At 45.1% G+C, this 17,500-nt stretch overlaps 1 protein-coding gene across 1 annotated transcript in view; it reads left to right on the forward strand.

Annotated features, from left to right (window-relative positions):
- Positions 1-7,109: 7,109 nt before the first annotated feature.
- hdac5 (histone deacetylase 5) overlaps positions 7,110-17,500 on the forward strand; it is a 26,140-nt gene continuing 15,749 nt past the window's right edge. The window contains 5 exon segments of the mRNA XM_047343792.1: positions 7,110-8,562; positions 16,085-16,171; positions 16,455-16,717; positions 16,841-16,985; positions 17,064-17,169. Coding sequence (XP_047199748.1) covers positions 8,406-8,562; positions 16,085-16,171; positions 16,455-16,717; positions 16,841-16,985; positions 17,064-17,169 — 758 coding nt within the window. The 5' untranslated portion in view covers positions 7,110-8,405.

A 17,500-nucleotide genomic window follows, 5' to 3' on the forward strand; every position in this document is an offset into this window, starting at 1 on the left:
ATCCAGGGCTGCTGTGGGCCCGTTTGTGTGGAGGCTGGCAGTGCGGCATTCACATGCATATTTGGCAAACTGGGACACATGACAACTTGGTGGGGATTTCAGCCGTCGTTGCCACTCCTCGATGATGCTACATGCTCTATTCATAGACGAGTGGTCGGGTATAGTTATCATACACACACCAGCTTGTTGCTCTGGAGGTGCAGTATGCTTTCGTGTGATTCCTTCTTGAGTCCGGCTGCACACACAGGGAACTCCTCAAAACGAGTGGGGCTGTCTGCAGTGATGGAGGCTGGTACAGCAACTCACAACCTGTGTGACATCATCTGGAGGCCACACATTTTCTCACTCGGACATTTTACAGACATTTTACTTAGAGGCTGCAGGACAAATTCCAGAAAACGTCCAGAGCAACTGACACTGGACATTTTCATTCTCACAAACAGCCCCTCTGGAAAATTACAGGAAATATCAGACACCACTGATCCCTTTAATGACATTGTGAGCATTTGTGCTGGAATAAAACTCTTCAATCGAAGGTAACGAAACCAGATGTAAAAACAGCTCTTTTCTTAACCCGATGTTGGCACGTTTATGTTTGCACGAGCATGTTTTACTGGGCTTGGTGACAATCGCTGATTTGCTGCAATGAATGAAACAAAGCAAACCAGTCTGTCGAGATGATCCCAGCTCTGATTGCAGTTGGAGAAGTTGTGTTCACAGTTTTCTAGCTCTCTTCACCCTGTAATCATTTCATTCTCCTTTGTCCTCCCTTCTTCACATTCAAAAACCATGTCCTTCGTTTCTTCTGTCCTTTCAGGGCCTAGTTTAGTGTTTTGTCAAAGTCGTAGGATCCGTTGTAAAATACAAGGTCATGACCAGTCAGACACATCTTCATCCTGGCAGTCAGCAGGTTCACTCAGACGAGGCTTGGACCCAAGGATGTGAAATCTTAAAGAACCTTTTCTAAGCACATATGTAAGTGAGCTACTTTCTTTAGCTGTTTTCAGACATGAAGTCTGAAGAATGTCGCACAATGGGGTCTGGACATTCTCCGGAGTTTGTCTTTTACACAGGAACAATGCAGCAGGAGATTCTCTGCTCAGACACGTTCACAACAACACAGAGCTCTCCAGAGCGTTCAGGTGAGGTGCGGCGCAGGAGAGAGAGGCAGAACGTGACGTGTACGTTTCACTGCACCAATCACACAGACGTCGGCCATTATCACCAAATTCTCTGTCTTGCCATCAGCTTTGCATCCGTTGCGTGTTAGAGACGTCATCAACACGCCCCCTCGCTCCTGGTGAATCCTACAGAGATACTCCTGCTGATTTCTCACACAAGCTAATTCGGACATTCAGAGTTTTTAAGGGCAGGAGTAACTCCGGAGAAAGTCCGGAGCATCTCACTTCACTGCAGGTGGCGGGTGATCAGCTGGTTGGGTGGAGCATTGTGAGGGACCATCATGCAGCATGGTTATAGCCTTGAAGTCAGACCTCAGAGGTCAAGGGTCACTCCATGAGAGAGAGAGAGAGAGAGAGAGAGAGAGAGAGAGAGAGAGAGAGAGAGAGAGAGAGAATATGGTTGTGTGTGTGTGTGTGTGTGTGTGTGTGTGTGTGTGTGAGAGACGGAAAACAAGTTCAAGGAAAAAGAGGCTATAAACAAATAGTGCGAGCGGCTGATTGTGACTCTGACTCTACAGTTCGGTTTCACACTCGCTGTTTGTTTAGGGAAGAGGTGCTCAGGTGAACCGTTACCACGGCAGCCAGCTCCCTGGTTGCCAGGCAGCACTTCCTGCTCCTCTCCAGAATGGGAGGGCCCAGGTATTTTAGGAAATGATGGTGTGAATAGGAGGAGGATGAGGCAGCGAGGAGAGAGAGAGAAGGAGATTTTATATCTTGATGCTTTGAGAGACATGAGTTTCATTCTTTCTTAGTCTGTCACTGCTCGTTTTCTAATCAAGAAGTGCAAACACACACACACACACACACACACACACACACACCAATTATGGAGCAGTAAACTGTTTGTGTCATGCTGTTGACACAATGATGATGATGATGATGATGATCACAATACATCTCACTTGAGCCTCAGGAGGAAGAGGGTGGGTGGGTCGTCCACTAACCAGATGGTGGGTGGTTCGATCCCCCATCCCATGTCCTTGTGTAAGACACTGAACCCCAAAGTGCGGCTGAGCCAGCAGTGTGTGAGCGATGTGTGATATGAACTAGATGACGGAGCAGATGCTCTGTATGAATGTCACTGTGAGCTTTGAGCTTAGAAAGAGCCTCTGAAAGTTATTCAGGATATCGGAGCGTGAGACGTTGAGCTGAGCATCGACCTCACCTAGGAGAACTTTGTTGACATGAGACCAGTAGGTGGCGCCAGAGGGCCAGGCAGTCCCGTTATGCAACAGGGTGCAGCTTGTTTCCTTAATGTCATTTAATTCCTGTTGGATCAGGACACATGTTGATAAATCATTAAATGACAAAGATGAAATCAGACTTGACTGATGCCCAGAGATGAAATGAACATTGCTATGAGAGAAGACAAATGTAAAAAAATAAAATTTGGATAAAAGAAATAATTATACAACAAAATTTAAGAGGCGACATTCAAAATCTAAATGCAGGAATAAACCACGTCATTGTTTGTCACGTGTGGCTGATCAATCAGTTACTGTACATCATCTTTTTGTCCGTTTTGTGGTTCAACATAAATGCAGATTAGTGTATGAGTCATTTCTTGATAACCTCTGAACCTCTGCTAACTCGGAGAAAACATCTGCCTTCAGACACATAAAGAAAACAAGCTTAAAGATCATACCAGCCTCTGTTTAACCCCAATCGCAAAGTGAGTGGAAAAGAACAATTCTTTTATTAAATATAATATCTGTACGAGTGCTGGATGTTTTCACCCTGTCGCTGTGTGTTCGAGCCTCTTTAATGAACATGGCTGAGTGTGAGTGTGGGAATCAGTGACGGCTGTTAGAGGAGCAGACTGATGGCTTTGGATGCGAAATGTGTCATGTTGTTATTCCTCTAATTTTCCAGAACATTATGAACAGACGTGCTGAGTCTCTTTTTAGCGATCCTGTGTGGCTGATCATTAACGCTGATTAAATCTTGTATTGACACAGTTTGTCAGGAGTGAAGCTCGGCCTGTTTACACCGCCGTCGTGTCTAATTGTTGTTTTTGTACATCAATGCACGGTTCCTGATTAATGCTACATCCACACTATTACGTTTTAATTTGAAAATGCATCATCTCTGCTACACATGAGCCTGGAAACCAAACTACTGTGGAGTTGAGGAGCCGCTAAAACAGAGACGTTGGGTTTGTTTGAGTTTGAAAACTGCATTTTAGTCTGGACAGGCAGAAACACACACACATCCAATAAAGAGACGGACCGAGCAGCTCGAAGTCAGATCAGACTTGTTACCCCACAAATAATGAAATGTTCCTCGAGCTCTTTATACTCAGACTATCGTCACTTCAACATTTGTATTGATCCAAAGCTCGTGAGACCTTTGGTGTTATCCTTGCCCTTGATTTGTTTTCATGACCAAAGAAAGACGGTGGTTCGGTGCAGCTTTTTACCACACGTTAAGAGATTGTGTATTTTCCAGCATCTGAGGATGTTCACAGGGTAAGAACTAGATTTCTGTGACGCTCTCTGTTTAACCGGCGCATCCTTCCATCGACTATTTGTCTCCTCATGTTGCAGAAAGGATATAACCATATAACATGGTTCTGGCCTCGCTGCTTTGGATCCTGGTGGTTTTTATTGATTTTAAAACCTTTATGACTTCACACAACCAGGCCTCCATGTATATGAAGAGCTGCTCATGAGCCCGGACGCCATCTCAGATCAGCTGACAGTCTCTCTCTGGCCGTTCCCAGAGCCTGATTGGTCGCACTTTGAGACATTGTTAAGAAAAGTGCTACAGATAAAGCTTGTTATTAAAAAAAAAGGTGAATAGTAAATGCTAAGAAAAAGGAATTTTCTCTTTTGCAGAAGAGCCAACATTAAGAAAAAGTCTGATTGGTCTGCCCTCCGACACATGGCCGAGACAGAGGACCCACTTTAACTCTCACACACATTCACAGTGGACGAACTGGGGAGAGACGTTCATTTACAACCTTGATGAGTTCAGTACACACCTCAGGTAAGTCCGTGTCTTTCTCTTCCAAGCAGCTGCTGTGGTTAGTAGTTGTGTTACTGGTTTATATCGTTCAGATCAACGACGTGTCTCCACTTCCACCCACTACCCAGAAGGGAAGCTCACATGTCCTGTATATCGTCACCACCATCTTGCACATTAGCAGCTTGAGCTTGTGCTGTAGCAACCGGGGGTCGATGCACGCATTCGACCAATCACAAGTCAGTCTCTGCTGTCAATCATGACATTTCATCCCTTTTCTATATCATCAAATAACTTGAGATTGGAGATCTTTTGGTGATGGGGCCGACGCTGGGGTCACTGGACCTGAACGCTGTGGAGACTCCATGAGTGGAGAATCTCCTGCTGTGTTGTTCATATGTGAAATGCAGAGAAAGTCCATTGTGTGGACATTCTCAGGAGTTGAGAACAGCTTATGTCCTGTGGTCTGTTGTTGCACTTGTGAACTCGGGGGGGCACTTGTAGTGAAGCTTACTGATCCAGCAGCCGTGACTTTACTGATCAGAGTTAAACCGGTGTGAGGTGGAGTGAAGTACCTGGAACGTGAGCTCTGTCCAGCTGAATATCAGAAGCAGTCGTATCTGTGTGTCTGTGTGTGTTTGTGTGTCTTTCTGTGGTCGTGTGGACACATTTTGGTTTCCAACTGTAACTCTGAGGACGTATACGATTGTAATCTGGCTGTGAAGTGACGCCTGTCAGGAAATGAGATCCTGACGTCAGACTGCTGAACTGGGTTTTACAGAATCACGACACCTTTCAGGCCACCTCAGGTATTTTTTGACAACTTTGTCTCTGACTGACTCCCCAACTTGGTTGTCATGGATACAGAAATAGCACAGATGTAGTACATGATACAAACACATACACACATACACACATACACACATACACACACACACACATAGCAGTGTGACTCCAGGGTTTGATGCGCCTCAAATAGAAACGCAGAGATGAGTCATCCACTGAGCTACTGCAGTACACACACACACACACACACACACACACACACACACACACACACACACACACACACACACACACACACACACACACACACACACACACACCTTTAGCAGATGTTTAGTATGTGAGACTGAGGAGATGTCAGACAGGTTGCGGGGCCAGTTCTCAGTATTTACATTTCTTCTCTTTCCATCTATCCGTCTCTGTGCTTGTGTCATACAGAGGCAGCTCTGAATCTGCCTGAGGACGCACAGAGTGGTTTCATAGGAGGTGATGAAGAGGAGGTGGTGAGATGGAGGTGATGATCAAATGAAATATTATCATTCCTGGAAAGGAAACTGTCACAGCAGCAGCAACAAGCAGCCCAGATATGAAACATGGACAGTTATGGAGGAGTGAAAATCATTAACATGATTGAATGAATTAGAATCTAATCTACTGGAGATATTCAAGACATTTAGGGTTTCACCATCAGCTGCTTTAAACCTGATTCGTATTTTTTTTAAAACCATGGTAGAAACATCCCTGTGTACTCCGTTAAAACACTGGAGCCTGTTCCTTAAAGTGCAGCTACACTCAGGACTGAGCTGCCAAATGGAATAAACAAAACCTATAAATAGCCAGTGGTTTTAATTAATAATATCCACAGTGACAGCACAGTGAGCAGAGCAGCTTTTGGTTTAAAAAAGTGACCTTTCTGTGAATCTCCACGACATTTTTCTACATCAGGCGCTGGGGGCGGGACCATCGGGACCAATAAGACCAATACAACCCACAGAAACATTGTGATCACCTTTAAAAAACCAGAGCTCGTGTCTTGTGTTGTCTGCAAAGAGAACAGAACATTTTCAGCGATGGACCTGTCATGTTTGGATGCCAACTTACAAAGTTAGGAGCAACAGTGTAGTCCTGATGTTGTGCTGGAAGTTGGTGCCAGTGTTGCTGGGAAAACAGAGACGTATAGTAACGTATAGTCACGGTGACATAAGGATGTGGATCTGTGGTGGCTCCAGTCTGTGGAAATGTAAACTGCGGTCGTGAGCGTCTAAGTCAGAGTTTCCAAACATGTGAGTTTTATGAGTTGTGGTGTTTTTTCAAACCAAACAACAGTCATGTGGACGTAGCACTGGACGGAGGCTTCAGCTGATAACATTCGTTTTGCAGGTGTTTGGTCATAAACATGACGGCGGTGGTGAATGTGAGGTTCTTCACCACCGGACCAATGCATGTCTGCACAGCCGCTTGACTGACAGGTGATCTCTGGGAAGTGCAGAACAGAAACATGACATCGCTGTACACCCACTGCAAACCCCTCCACCCCCACCCCAGAGCTGTAGGCTTACTGCTCTCCCCCCCGCCCCCCTCTCCCCGTCTCTCTCTCCCGTTTCTATTTTTATCTGTAGCTCCTCCTCCTCTCTGGCAGGCTATTTTCATCTATAGTCCCTCCATCAACCCCCCATCTCGTGTGTTATAAACGCTCCTCCCCTCTCCCATAATCTTTTTTTAGCAGCCAATGCACACACAACAGAAATATGAAGCTAAAAAAAGAAGGCAATGAATGAAGGTGGAAGGATGGATGGATGGATGGATGGATGGATGGATGGACGATGAAGGAGTGCCTGTGTCCCCCCCTCTGTCTCTCCCTGCTGATGATGAGACGCTCACTGAAAGAAACAAGCTGCCGCTGACTTTCTCTTCTTCCTTCGAACTTCCTTTCCACCCAGTGATCTACTTTCTCTCTCTCTCTCTCTCTCTCTCTCTCTCTCTCTCTCTCTCTCTCTGTCTCTCTCTCTCTCTCTCTCTCTCTCTCTCTCTCTCTCTCTCTCTCTCTCTCTCTCTCTCTCTCTCTCTCTCTCTCTCTCTCTCTCTCTCTCTGTCTCTCTCTCTCTCTCTCTCTCTCTCTCTCTCTCTCTCTCTCTCTCTCTCTCTCTCTCTCTCTCTCTCTCTCTCGACGTTCATTCAGCCCAAAGAGCGTCAGACACACACACACAGACACACACTCACACACACACAATGGCTCTTAGACAGTGAACATTAGCCGTCTGACCAGCAGCTGGTTCTGCCTTTTTGTCCCCTTGGTGTGTTTTGGAGATAAGAGGCCAACATGTGATCCCTGGCCGTTCATTTTTCTGGGAGGATTCTACAGCTCCGCTCGTCCTCGCTAGCTCAGCCTTCCTCTTCTCCTCTCTTTTTTCTTATGCTGCTCTCTCACTCTCCCTCCTTCCTTCCATTTCCCTTTCACTGTCATTCTCTCAGCTCTTCGTTCTAATTTTGGAAGCATGGAACCTCGGGGAGCGTTCTCCCAAAGCTATTTACGTCCTTGCCTCTCCTCCTCCTCCTCCTCCTCCTCTTCCTCCACCCCCTCCTCCTCTCCTCTCCCTCTCGTCAGCCAGGAGGAGAACAGCATGAGGATCCTTTGATGCACCAGAGCAGGGGAATTCGGCTTCTCCCTGTCTCTGTATTTTTGTTGTGTTATTAGCTGTGGGAAGCAGCAGAGAGGCTGCAGCAGCTCCTCTCTCCAGCCGAGCCCTCCCGTCACTTCTCAGTTTGGAATCGCTTCGCTTTTTCATCAAGAGCAACACATTGGTTCCCTTCTGGTCTTGGTTCGAGAGTTGTTAGTGGGTAAAGACTCTTACAGGCTTCTCAGCACACCAGGAGAAATAAACTTTTTTTCTTGCTCTTTCTGCAACACTGACCCAGAAGGCAGCAGCTGCTGTCACCGTCTCAGGAGCTGGGGAAGTGCTGTGCACGGATCAGGACCCCAGGTGATGCACAAGTTACATTTCAGGACATTTCTCTGCCTGGTCCTTTCTGGGAAGCCTATATTTCCACAATTTGACCTTCAAATTTGATTGAACGGGCGGATTTCTGGAACCTGTTGCTGATGCAAGGAGGATATTGTGTTAAGTCTCAGTGACCGGTCATCACAGCACAAACGGAGCAGCAGAAGCTCCACATCCCTCTGGAGGCTGGAGCTGAAGCAGACTCTCTCTGCTGGATTACACAACTAAAGCTTAGAGGACTTCTTTCTTTTTTTTATGGGATTTGTGGTCATTATTTTCTATAAACTTTAAGATCATTTTGCGATAGAGGAAGTTTTCAAATTAGCTGATTACTCCTCTTTGAAAGCACAGCTCAATGTTTGTCGATTTCTGTCTTTGACAACTGGAGTCCTACACTAAGCCATGGCGGTTTACCCAAAGAGAAACTGACTTTTTTATTTTCGTGACAGAATAGGAGGCTGCCTCTTGTCTTGGCATGCTGTTGCGTCCCACAGTGTCAGGATTGTGCGCCATGTTGCAGACCATCTATGAGACTGAGTCCTGCTTTTCCTCCACCAGCACCGACAGCCACCATCAGCCTCTGGAGCTCCTGAATGGCAACGGGGGCTCCAGCGCTGCCATGCCCACCACCGGTGAGTCATATCTGGGAAATAGGTGTGTGTGTGTTTCAGAGGAATGATGCGTGTGTGTGGGCTGGATAGTAGATCTAAGTCCCAGGTTTTCAAACTGAGATGCTCACCCTCCTGGAGGGGCGCAGAGGGAAAGGCGTGAGACCAACACAGCGGTTTGAGTTTCTTGAAAGGGACAGGTGCGTGCCAGCGTCCTGAAAAGGAAAGAAAGCCAGTAATGGCTGGATTGGCTCACTCACCAACACGGTCAGCAGCAACACTGGCTGGGACGCACACAGCTTATGGGGGCAGTTAAGGTATTTAAAAATCTCTCAATGTCGGATTAGCACATTTCACCTCAGATTTGTATTAATAACTCATGATACTAATTTTTAGATTTACTGTGAGTTACACTATAATGTCCACCACAATGCCCATGAGTCATAGTAAAGAAGAAGCTGCTTGTATCTCCATCGGCAGGTCTGCTGCTGTCGACGGCTCCTGGTCCGTTCCAGTAGTTCTCATCTTTGTTTGGGAACATTTCGCTGCTCTTAGCGTGTTGTGTTCCACTAACTCCCCCTCGACATGTTTTAGTGAAGTGGAGTTGGTCGCTCGGTCGGTTTAGTCATTTATCAAATGCTCCAACACACCTCTGGTGTGTGAGCAGAGACATTCAGAGGCTCCATTGAGACACATGGCTGCTAAAAGGTATTAATGTCCGGTGCCAGAAGTGAGGTGAGCTGAGGTTGTAGCGTGGCTCGATGCCACCTCTTGATTCCAGGAGGTTGTTAGTTGGTTCAAGCAGGACGCACATTCACTCTAATCCTCTTTTCGCAATTATACTGTTGGCACACTGGCAAACCCGGATCAGGGTATATATCTGTTTGTGTGTTTGTGTGTTTGTGTGTTTGTGTGTGCGTTCGAACTTTACAGTTCCTTGGAATATCCTCGAGTTTAGCAACATACTGGAAACGATCTGAGAACCAAACTATTCAGAATGGGTGATTTGTAATTCCCACTGTTATATGGAGTTGTTGGCTTGAACCTTATCACCTTTTCTACTATTAATTTGACTATTTATTGTTTTACTTTTATTGTACATTCATCAGACACAGAGAAACTTCACCTGGATGAACAAGTGTGAAAGTAGAATCATTTCTTTAATCTTTGTTTAGCTAGTCGCTAACTTCCTCTGTCACCGGCTACTTGAAGTCGTTGTTACGATACCACGTGTCCTTTCCCGAGACCCATTCCAATACCTGGACTGTGCGGATCCAGGAAAGGCGGGACAAGGTGGGCCGCCACATTACATACGTACCCATCGGCGTTTTACTTTAGCTAACGCTGCACTACAGGAAATCACTTCTTCTTCGCTGCACTAAAAACAGTACTTGCCAGTGGCAGTACAGTGCAACTGCAGATTTGGAGCAGTGAAGAAGAAGTGATTTCCTTTAAAATAAACTTTTTAAAGACATGGTATCGGATCGGTACAGAGATGCTCGTACGTGTCAATACCCAACCTGTAATTTTCAGCGGTAAAATTTCCGATGCTGTGTCGAAACATCTCTACCTGAAATGAGGTTGATGAACCAAAACATTAAAGCTGCAGGCTGTAAAACCAAAACACAGCTAAAAGACACTAAACTGCAGAAAACAGCTGAGAGGAACTGCACATAACTCATGACCATCATTGTTCTTATCAATCAAATTCAATAAAACCTCATCTGTACAGATCATATTCACAGATTTCAATATCAAACGTGGATCAGATGCACACACTCGTGTAATTGATTAAACCAAATGACACAAAGCCTGGTGCAGCACAACAGACCGTATCCATGGATGAACTACTGTCTGCCAACCCATAATACTTCTGACCCCTCCGTCTCCATAGCAACGCCACACATGTGACTCCTCTCCCTCTCTCTAAGCTTCTAATTTGTCTAAAGTACACACAGCCATTATACTATTTTTACCTCACTCTCCGTCTTGCTCTGTCTTTTCTTTCCCCCTCTCTGACTCTCTCTCTTCGGGCTTTTTTTAGCGTGTTTTGCAGGGCTGACGTCATTGTGCCTATTTTCTTTTAGCAACACGGGATGAACAGGACAGGGAGAGAAAGAAGAGAACAGAGGAATACTGGCTTCCAGAAATACCTCCCAGCAGCAGCAGCAGCTTTGGAGTAGGAGACGTAACAGAAACAGAGAAAGAGGGAGAGAAAAGATAGAATATACACCTTGGTCTTTCTCCTTGTGTCTTCATGAATCATTCCTTTTTTTTTTTACCATCATTAGCAGCAGCCAATCTTGGCCAGCACTTAGTGTAGCATTGTTGATTCTCTGGATAAAGTCTGGATCAGTGGATCTAAGGACGGAGCACAAAGCACTCCTGTCCCAGGCAGATGTTGGAAATTCCCAGTTTCAGGGCTTAACACTCACTTTTTAGCCCAAGAAGCACATGTGCTCCTGAGCTGAGAAATTTAGGACCACATCACTTTCGGGGCGTAATGAGAAAATGAAGAGTTTGCTGCTTAATGAAGGAACAATGAGGAGATGTTTACAGGCTGAAGGATTTAATGTGTTTGAGTCAAAAAGGTTGATCAAGTTATTTTGATCCTGATCCGCGTCTTTTAATATTGTAAATGTACATTACGGTAAAAACTATTCTGTGTGTGACACATTCAAATGATGCAGCTTGAGACGACTTCATTTAACAAACCTTAGATTGACCAGAGCTGATTCAAATATATCTTTAAGAGTTGAATAGTTGACTTGTTATGAATGGAGGTTCAGCTGAGAGAATGCCGGCACCTGACTGGAGAGAAGATGTCTCCGTGCACAGTCTCACACACTATCTGTTACCAGTTCTGACAGCGGCGTGCAAACACAAACCAACAGCAGCCAAGTTAGATTTAGACCTATCATCAACTTATTGACCGAGTTAACATGAATGAGTGACAGCTGATGAGACGAACCGCGGCGTCGTTCACTATTTTAACTGGCGACAGCGACGCTCAGCAGCAGCTAAAAGTGAACGTGATGGAGGAAGTACTCAAACATTTTACTTACATAAAAGTACCAATAAATAGATAAGAAAGTTCCACATGAACTTTTCTACTTGAGTGAAAGTAAGAATTTCTGTTTCTAGTTTGACCAATCACGTTTGAGGCTTTGGTTGCCTGCAGGTAAAAACAGTCTGTGGCACAAGAGACACATTGAAGGAAATGCATCGGTTTTCAGCTTAGTAATTTATCTTCATAGGCAGATAGCTGTTAATAGAGATAAGTCTAAATGTCTTCTGGACCTAAAACACATCACTATTTATGTTTAATGTGTAGAAAAACAGCGTGAACGTGTGGAGGCAGCACCTTGGTGCAGCAAGCAGGTTCCTGCTTTACAGCCGTGTGGAGTTTGGATGTTCGCCCCGTGTCCACGTGGGTTTCCTCCGGCTTCCTCCCACAGTTCAAGTGGTCCATGTGATATTTTTTCAAAAGATAACTTTGGTTAATCATCATTATTGTTGTGTTTGAAAACAAAAACACGAGGTTGCTTGGGCTGAATTTTGTAATAATCATCATTTGCACACTCACATGCTCCTTAATAGATTTTAGAGTTCTCTAACACTGTCGTACCCTGAGTTGAAGGATTGTCCAATATCAAAAATGAAAAATAACCCCTGACTACTTCTTTAGTAATTCTTTAACTGAAACAGTTTGAAATGTGTCACAAGTTTATAGGATTCAAAAGAATAGAAGATTAAATCAAAGGAAATCCTCATGTTTAATATTCTGTGTAGAATCTGTTGCCTGAAGTCCAGAGACACCAGCAGACACTTTCCCACGGCTCCACCGCTGCCTCCCCCAGCTCCTCCTTGTTATGGAGTCTTCAGTCTGCTCTTTAGGAAGAGGAATGCAGCTCAGTCAGACTCAGATCAGATGACTGACTCGGGCAGTCGAGGATATTCCACCTCTTCACCTTTAAAAGCTGTTTGGTTGCTTTGGCCGTATGTTTAGGATCGTTGTCCCTCTGAATGCTGAAAATCCAATTTGACGGAATCTGATTACACCCGGTGCGTCTGTATGTTTCCTCCCTGGCCTTTGGTGTAAGTTTACCAGGAGTCTGCATCTTGTGGTGAATCCTCTGCAGTTTTGGTCATGAGGTCTTTAATCGATTGCTGACGAGGAAACGTCGACGATGTCCGCCTACGTCCTGGAGAGAGTTCTCCACATGCTGTGCTGTCATAAGGGATTTTTTCATCACGTAAATTATTTTCTGCTCGCCCACAAGACTCGTGTTCCACTCGCTACCAGGTTGTTTGCAAATTCCTAGTTTTCCTGTGCACACTTTCTTTTTTTATGTTGCATCCGATCAACCAACTGATATCTGTCAAACAGTCTTCATCATCATCATCTTCACTTCCATGGTCACCCCTTTATTTCTCACGTCATAATCATGTTATTATAACAATTATCTTACAAATTAGCAATAATAATCTTGATAGTAACAATAAGTAATAACATTACTTTTATCATTTTCATATCACCAATAATAATAACAATAATGTGAAGTGGGGGGGGGTGCACCGCCCCGTCCGCTTGTGCTGAAGCAGCATCTGTATTATTGTTGTGATAATAAGAATATTAACATAGTGGTTTGATTATTAATGCATTGTAAAATGATTAGTATTTGTTATTATATGATATTTTCCTGAACCTCCCTACTTATGCTGACTTATTATTAATGATGATGACACTCAGTTCACGTGTGTTGTGTAGAAGCTTCAGCTGCAGCTTCTCCTCTCTACCTGGTGCTGAGCGTCGCTGTCCTCACTTAAACACACAGACGTGCTGCCGGGCGCTCGTATCAGCTGGAACTAATTACCTTGATGACAGCTCTAAATTAAACGGGCTGTTGTCGGTTTATGTGCTCGCCGCCCGCCGCCCGCCGCCGTCGGTTCTGGTCAAAGATATGTTGTGAGAGAAGAGCCCCCACTCTGTCACACCACTGTACAACCAGAAGGGATGTTCACCCACATCCAACAGAGTGAGACCTCTTTGCGTTTCGTGTCACGTCGCTGTCGAGGGTTTGGTGTTCTCCATCGTTAACTCCATTCATATCGTATCGGTAAATGATACTTAAACTTTTAAGTTGTATGGGATGAACTAGTTACACAGGATATTTACACTTCATTTAGGAAATGAAAGTTAAATGTAGGATATGATGCTCAACATCCGGATCACTGTTTAGTTTATTTGTGCTGGACTCAGTATTTTTCATGCAACACTCCTCCTGAGCTAAAGACATCTGTGTGGTATTAGCATGATGCATATATAGAGTCATATATAGAGTCATATATGAGTCATATATGGAGTCATATATATATATATATATATATATATATATATATATATATATAGAGTCATAGTAGCGCTGAGGTCTGTGTTGACGTCTCCCAGGATCTACTGACGGGCCACACTGGTCGCACAGACTGTCTTTTATTCTTTTTACTGCATCCATCCTGGTGCATGACTTACTGTGTAACTGCAGTGAGACTCATATGATTGACTGAACGGTTGCCTAGGACCCGCCTCTTTCAACAGACTGTACGTTAGTGTGTGTGTGTGTGTGTGTGTGTGTGTGTGTGTGTGTGTGTGTGTGTGTGTGTGTGTGTGTGTGTGTGTGTGTGTGTGTGTGTGTGTGTGTGTGTGTGTGTGTGTGTGTGTGTGTGTGTGTGTGTGTGTGTGTGTGTGTGTGTTTACCAGACTATAAATGTCTTCAGTTTGACGTCAGACCCTGGCTGCTGTGGAATGCTGCTCTCTTGCCAAACAGACTGTTGTACACACACTCACAGACCAGTCTCTCACATACACACACACACTGAGGCAGTGTGTGTGTCGCAGTGGAAGGGGAGACACGTGCGTCACAGTGAAATGCCAGAATATTTGTTTAGGTAATTTAGATGTGAGGGGGGCGCACACACACACACACACACCCTTATTTATCTATGGCTCTCTCCGTTTTTGGTTATGACCAAATTCACTTTCTTGATTTTTCAGGAATAAGATTTGAGCTTGTGACCCTTTTCCTCAGTGTAGATACAGAACCTGCTCCTGGTGCCGGGATCTGAGGTCAAAGGTCAGAGCTCAGGTTGGGATTAAAGGCAATAAAGATTGATGAAATCCGTCCTCATCTAACTGATCATAATCCTCCAGGACGGGGCTAATGGTCTTGGCCTTATTGTGGGTTAAGAGTTGAGCCCACGTGGGGAGCGGGAGCAGAAAGGGGGCGTGTCAAAGATTGGGAGGTGACCAATCAGAACACCTTCCTATAGAGAGGTTGGAGTGCAGACGACACAGCAGATACAGCCTAATTGGATTTCCTCCCTGGCCAGCAGACAGGAACTAGTCTGACGTCCCAACATGATGCAGAGAGTGGTTTCTTCCAGGAAGTAGCCTGATTCAGAAGTGTAATCACCCATGACCAGGAGAGCTTACTATGCCAGGTCAGGGTCACTGCCCTGCTCAAAGGCACATTTACAGGGGCCGATGACAAAATGTAGTGGAAACTATAAATAAAGATGGACGGCAGGAAGCTGCGTTCTTCACGTGTGCAACGCAAAGTCATCTACTGGGTCCAGACTTTCTCTGGAGTTCATGTCTGAAAAGTGATCGGGTGGAGCCTGTAACATTCAAACGTTGTTTTATACCATGTTCATGCAGACGGTCTTAACTGGAAATCCCACTGTCTTCTCAGTGATGCAGGTTGTTGTACATTTACTAAAGATGAACCTTCTGCGCCTCTGAATCAGTCATGTGGGGTTTTATGCTTGTTTCCTGTTTTCATAGTTAGATGCTTTTCAATAGAAGGTTTCTTTTGATGCACTTGACAAATTCAATTCAGAAGACATTTCAAATAACTTAAATGATTCAGCATGAGTTAGTCAATCACTAGTTAGTAGTTACAAAGAACTTCAGAGGGGCCATCAAACAAATCCATGACCGTGTCATGCCTGTCAGTCGCAGAAGGAATTCTCCCCAACACAGACAACTGAAGGTTTTATTTCTGCGGGCTTGAAAAGATGATGGATTTCTGCTCCATGAGTTCACACAGCTTTAATTTCACCTGGTGAGACGTCAGCTGAAGCCTGAAGCGAGAAATCAATATTCATTTGTCGTACTGATTAGCCCAAGTGGCTGCCACAGATCCAAACCAGTGCAGAGCAATGAACCTGTCACATTAAGTTCTAACATTTCCTAGTGTATTACACCAATTTACTGAATCCAATTCCTTTTTGTTTGATATTATTTGTCATTTTCCACCAAACTGCTATAAATACAAAACATATTTCTCTGTTCATTTGACCTTATCCTGCAGTTTCCTTTGGTTGGATGGAGCCTAGTGATGCTGTGTTCCTCACTTTCTTACAACTAACACAGCTCATCTGAATATTGCCTGTGTGTGATGTAATATTCTGCTGTGGCCCTCACAGTATTTTCCAGACTAATCAATCTGTTTTCTCCTGTTTCTTTCCGTCTGTTTCCGTCCTGCAGTAGTGGAGGTGAAGAGCAGCCTCCCGTCGGGCATGCAGAGCCCGGTGGGAACAGCCAACGAGCACAGAGGAGGAGGTGGAGAGGCTGGTGAGTCCTTTAAGAGTCCTTGAGGTGGGGGGGGGGGTTTCCAGGGTTTCTAAAAGTGGATCAGTGGCATACCGAGGAGATTTTAGGGGATCCTGATGATCCTTACGTCATTTTACTTAAAGGAGTTCTTCAAAGATCACATAACATCCCTCAGAGAACACAGTCAAATCAACTGGGACCAGTAGAAACAGACGTACCTGTTTTCAAAGGAAACTATTTTGAGCGTCACAATCTAAAATAAATGCAGTCATTCAAACACTTGGTAATTTGCTGCCTTGTTCAGGTGGGGGTCCAGGGGAAGGCCCAGGAGGAGTAGGAGGTGGAGGAGGAGGCCCGATGGACCTGCGGACGGAGCCCAGGGTGGGCTCTCTGTCTGGGGGAGCAGTGGCGGTGGACACGACCCTGAGAGAGCAGCAGCTCCAGCAGGAACTGGTGATACTCAAACAGCAGCAGGAGCTCCAGAAACAGCTGCTGTTTGCAGAGTTCCAAAAAAAACACGAAGTGCTAACAAGACAACACGAAGTCCAGCTGCAGGAGCACCTGAAGGTAAATATAGATACAGTCGGGGAGTCATTTTGTTCCTCTCAGAACGACAGCATAAGCAAATCGGCCGGACAGCAACCGGGAGTCATTCAGCGAGGTGTGTGTTTGTGTGTTTGTGTGTTTAAGCAACAGCAGGAGCTGCTGGCAGCGAAGCGGCAGCAGGAGATGGAACAGAAGAGGAAACTGGATCTACAACGACATGAAGAACAGGAGAAACAGAGACTAGAGCAGCAACTGCTGCTGCTGAGGCACAAGGAGAAAGGAAAAGAGAGTAGGTTACTACTGATGTCACTACCAATCCATCCACATGTGGGCGCTGTGACTGAAAGTGTTTGTGTGTTTCTGGAAGGTGCCATTGCCAGTACGGAAGTGAAGCTGAAGCTCCAGGAGTTCCTGCTCAGTAAGAAAGAGCCTGGTCTTGGTGGACTGAACCATTCCTTCTCCCCAAAATGCTGGTGAGCATTCAGAGAGTTCAACTTGTCTCTGGACAGTCACGTCACATTTAGACTCAAATTCCTCAACTTAATCCTGTGTTCTCACACGGGATTCTCCAGACCTTCTGCAGACTGTATATTAGCAGGCCAGGAGGAGAAAGTCTGCAGATAATCTGGATTTCAGAGATATCCAGATTTCTGAGATATTTGTTTCCAAACACTGACACGACCCTCTCAGGATTATCTGGAGCTCAGAGCAGGTCTGAAAGCTGCTTTACAAACTATTCACTCTCACACCTACAGTCAATTTATTAACCTGTTAACCTAACCCCAATCTGCATGTGTTTGGACT

Source organism: Hippoglossus stenolepis, chromosome 16 (assembly GCF_022539355.2).
Source record: "Hippoglossus stenolepis isolate QCI-W04-F060 chromosome 16, HSTE1.2, whole genome shotgun sequence".
Lineage (NCBI taxonomy): Eukaryota > Metazoa > Chordata > Actinopteri > Pleuronectiformes > Pleuronectidae > Hippoglossus > Hippoglossus stenolepis.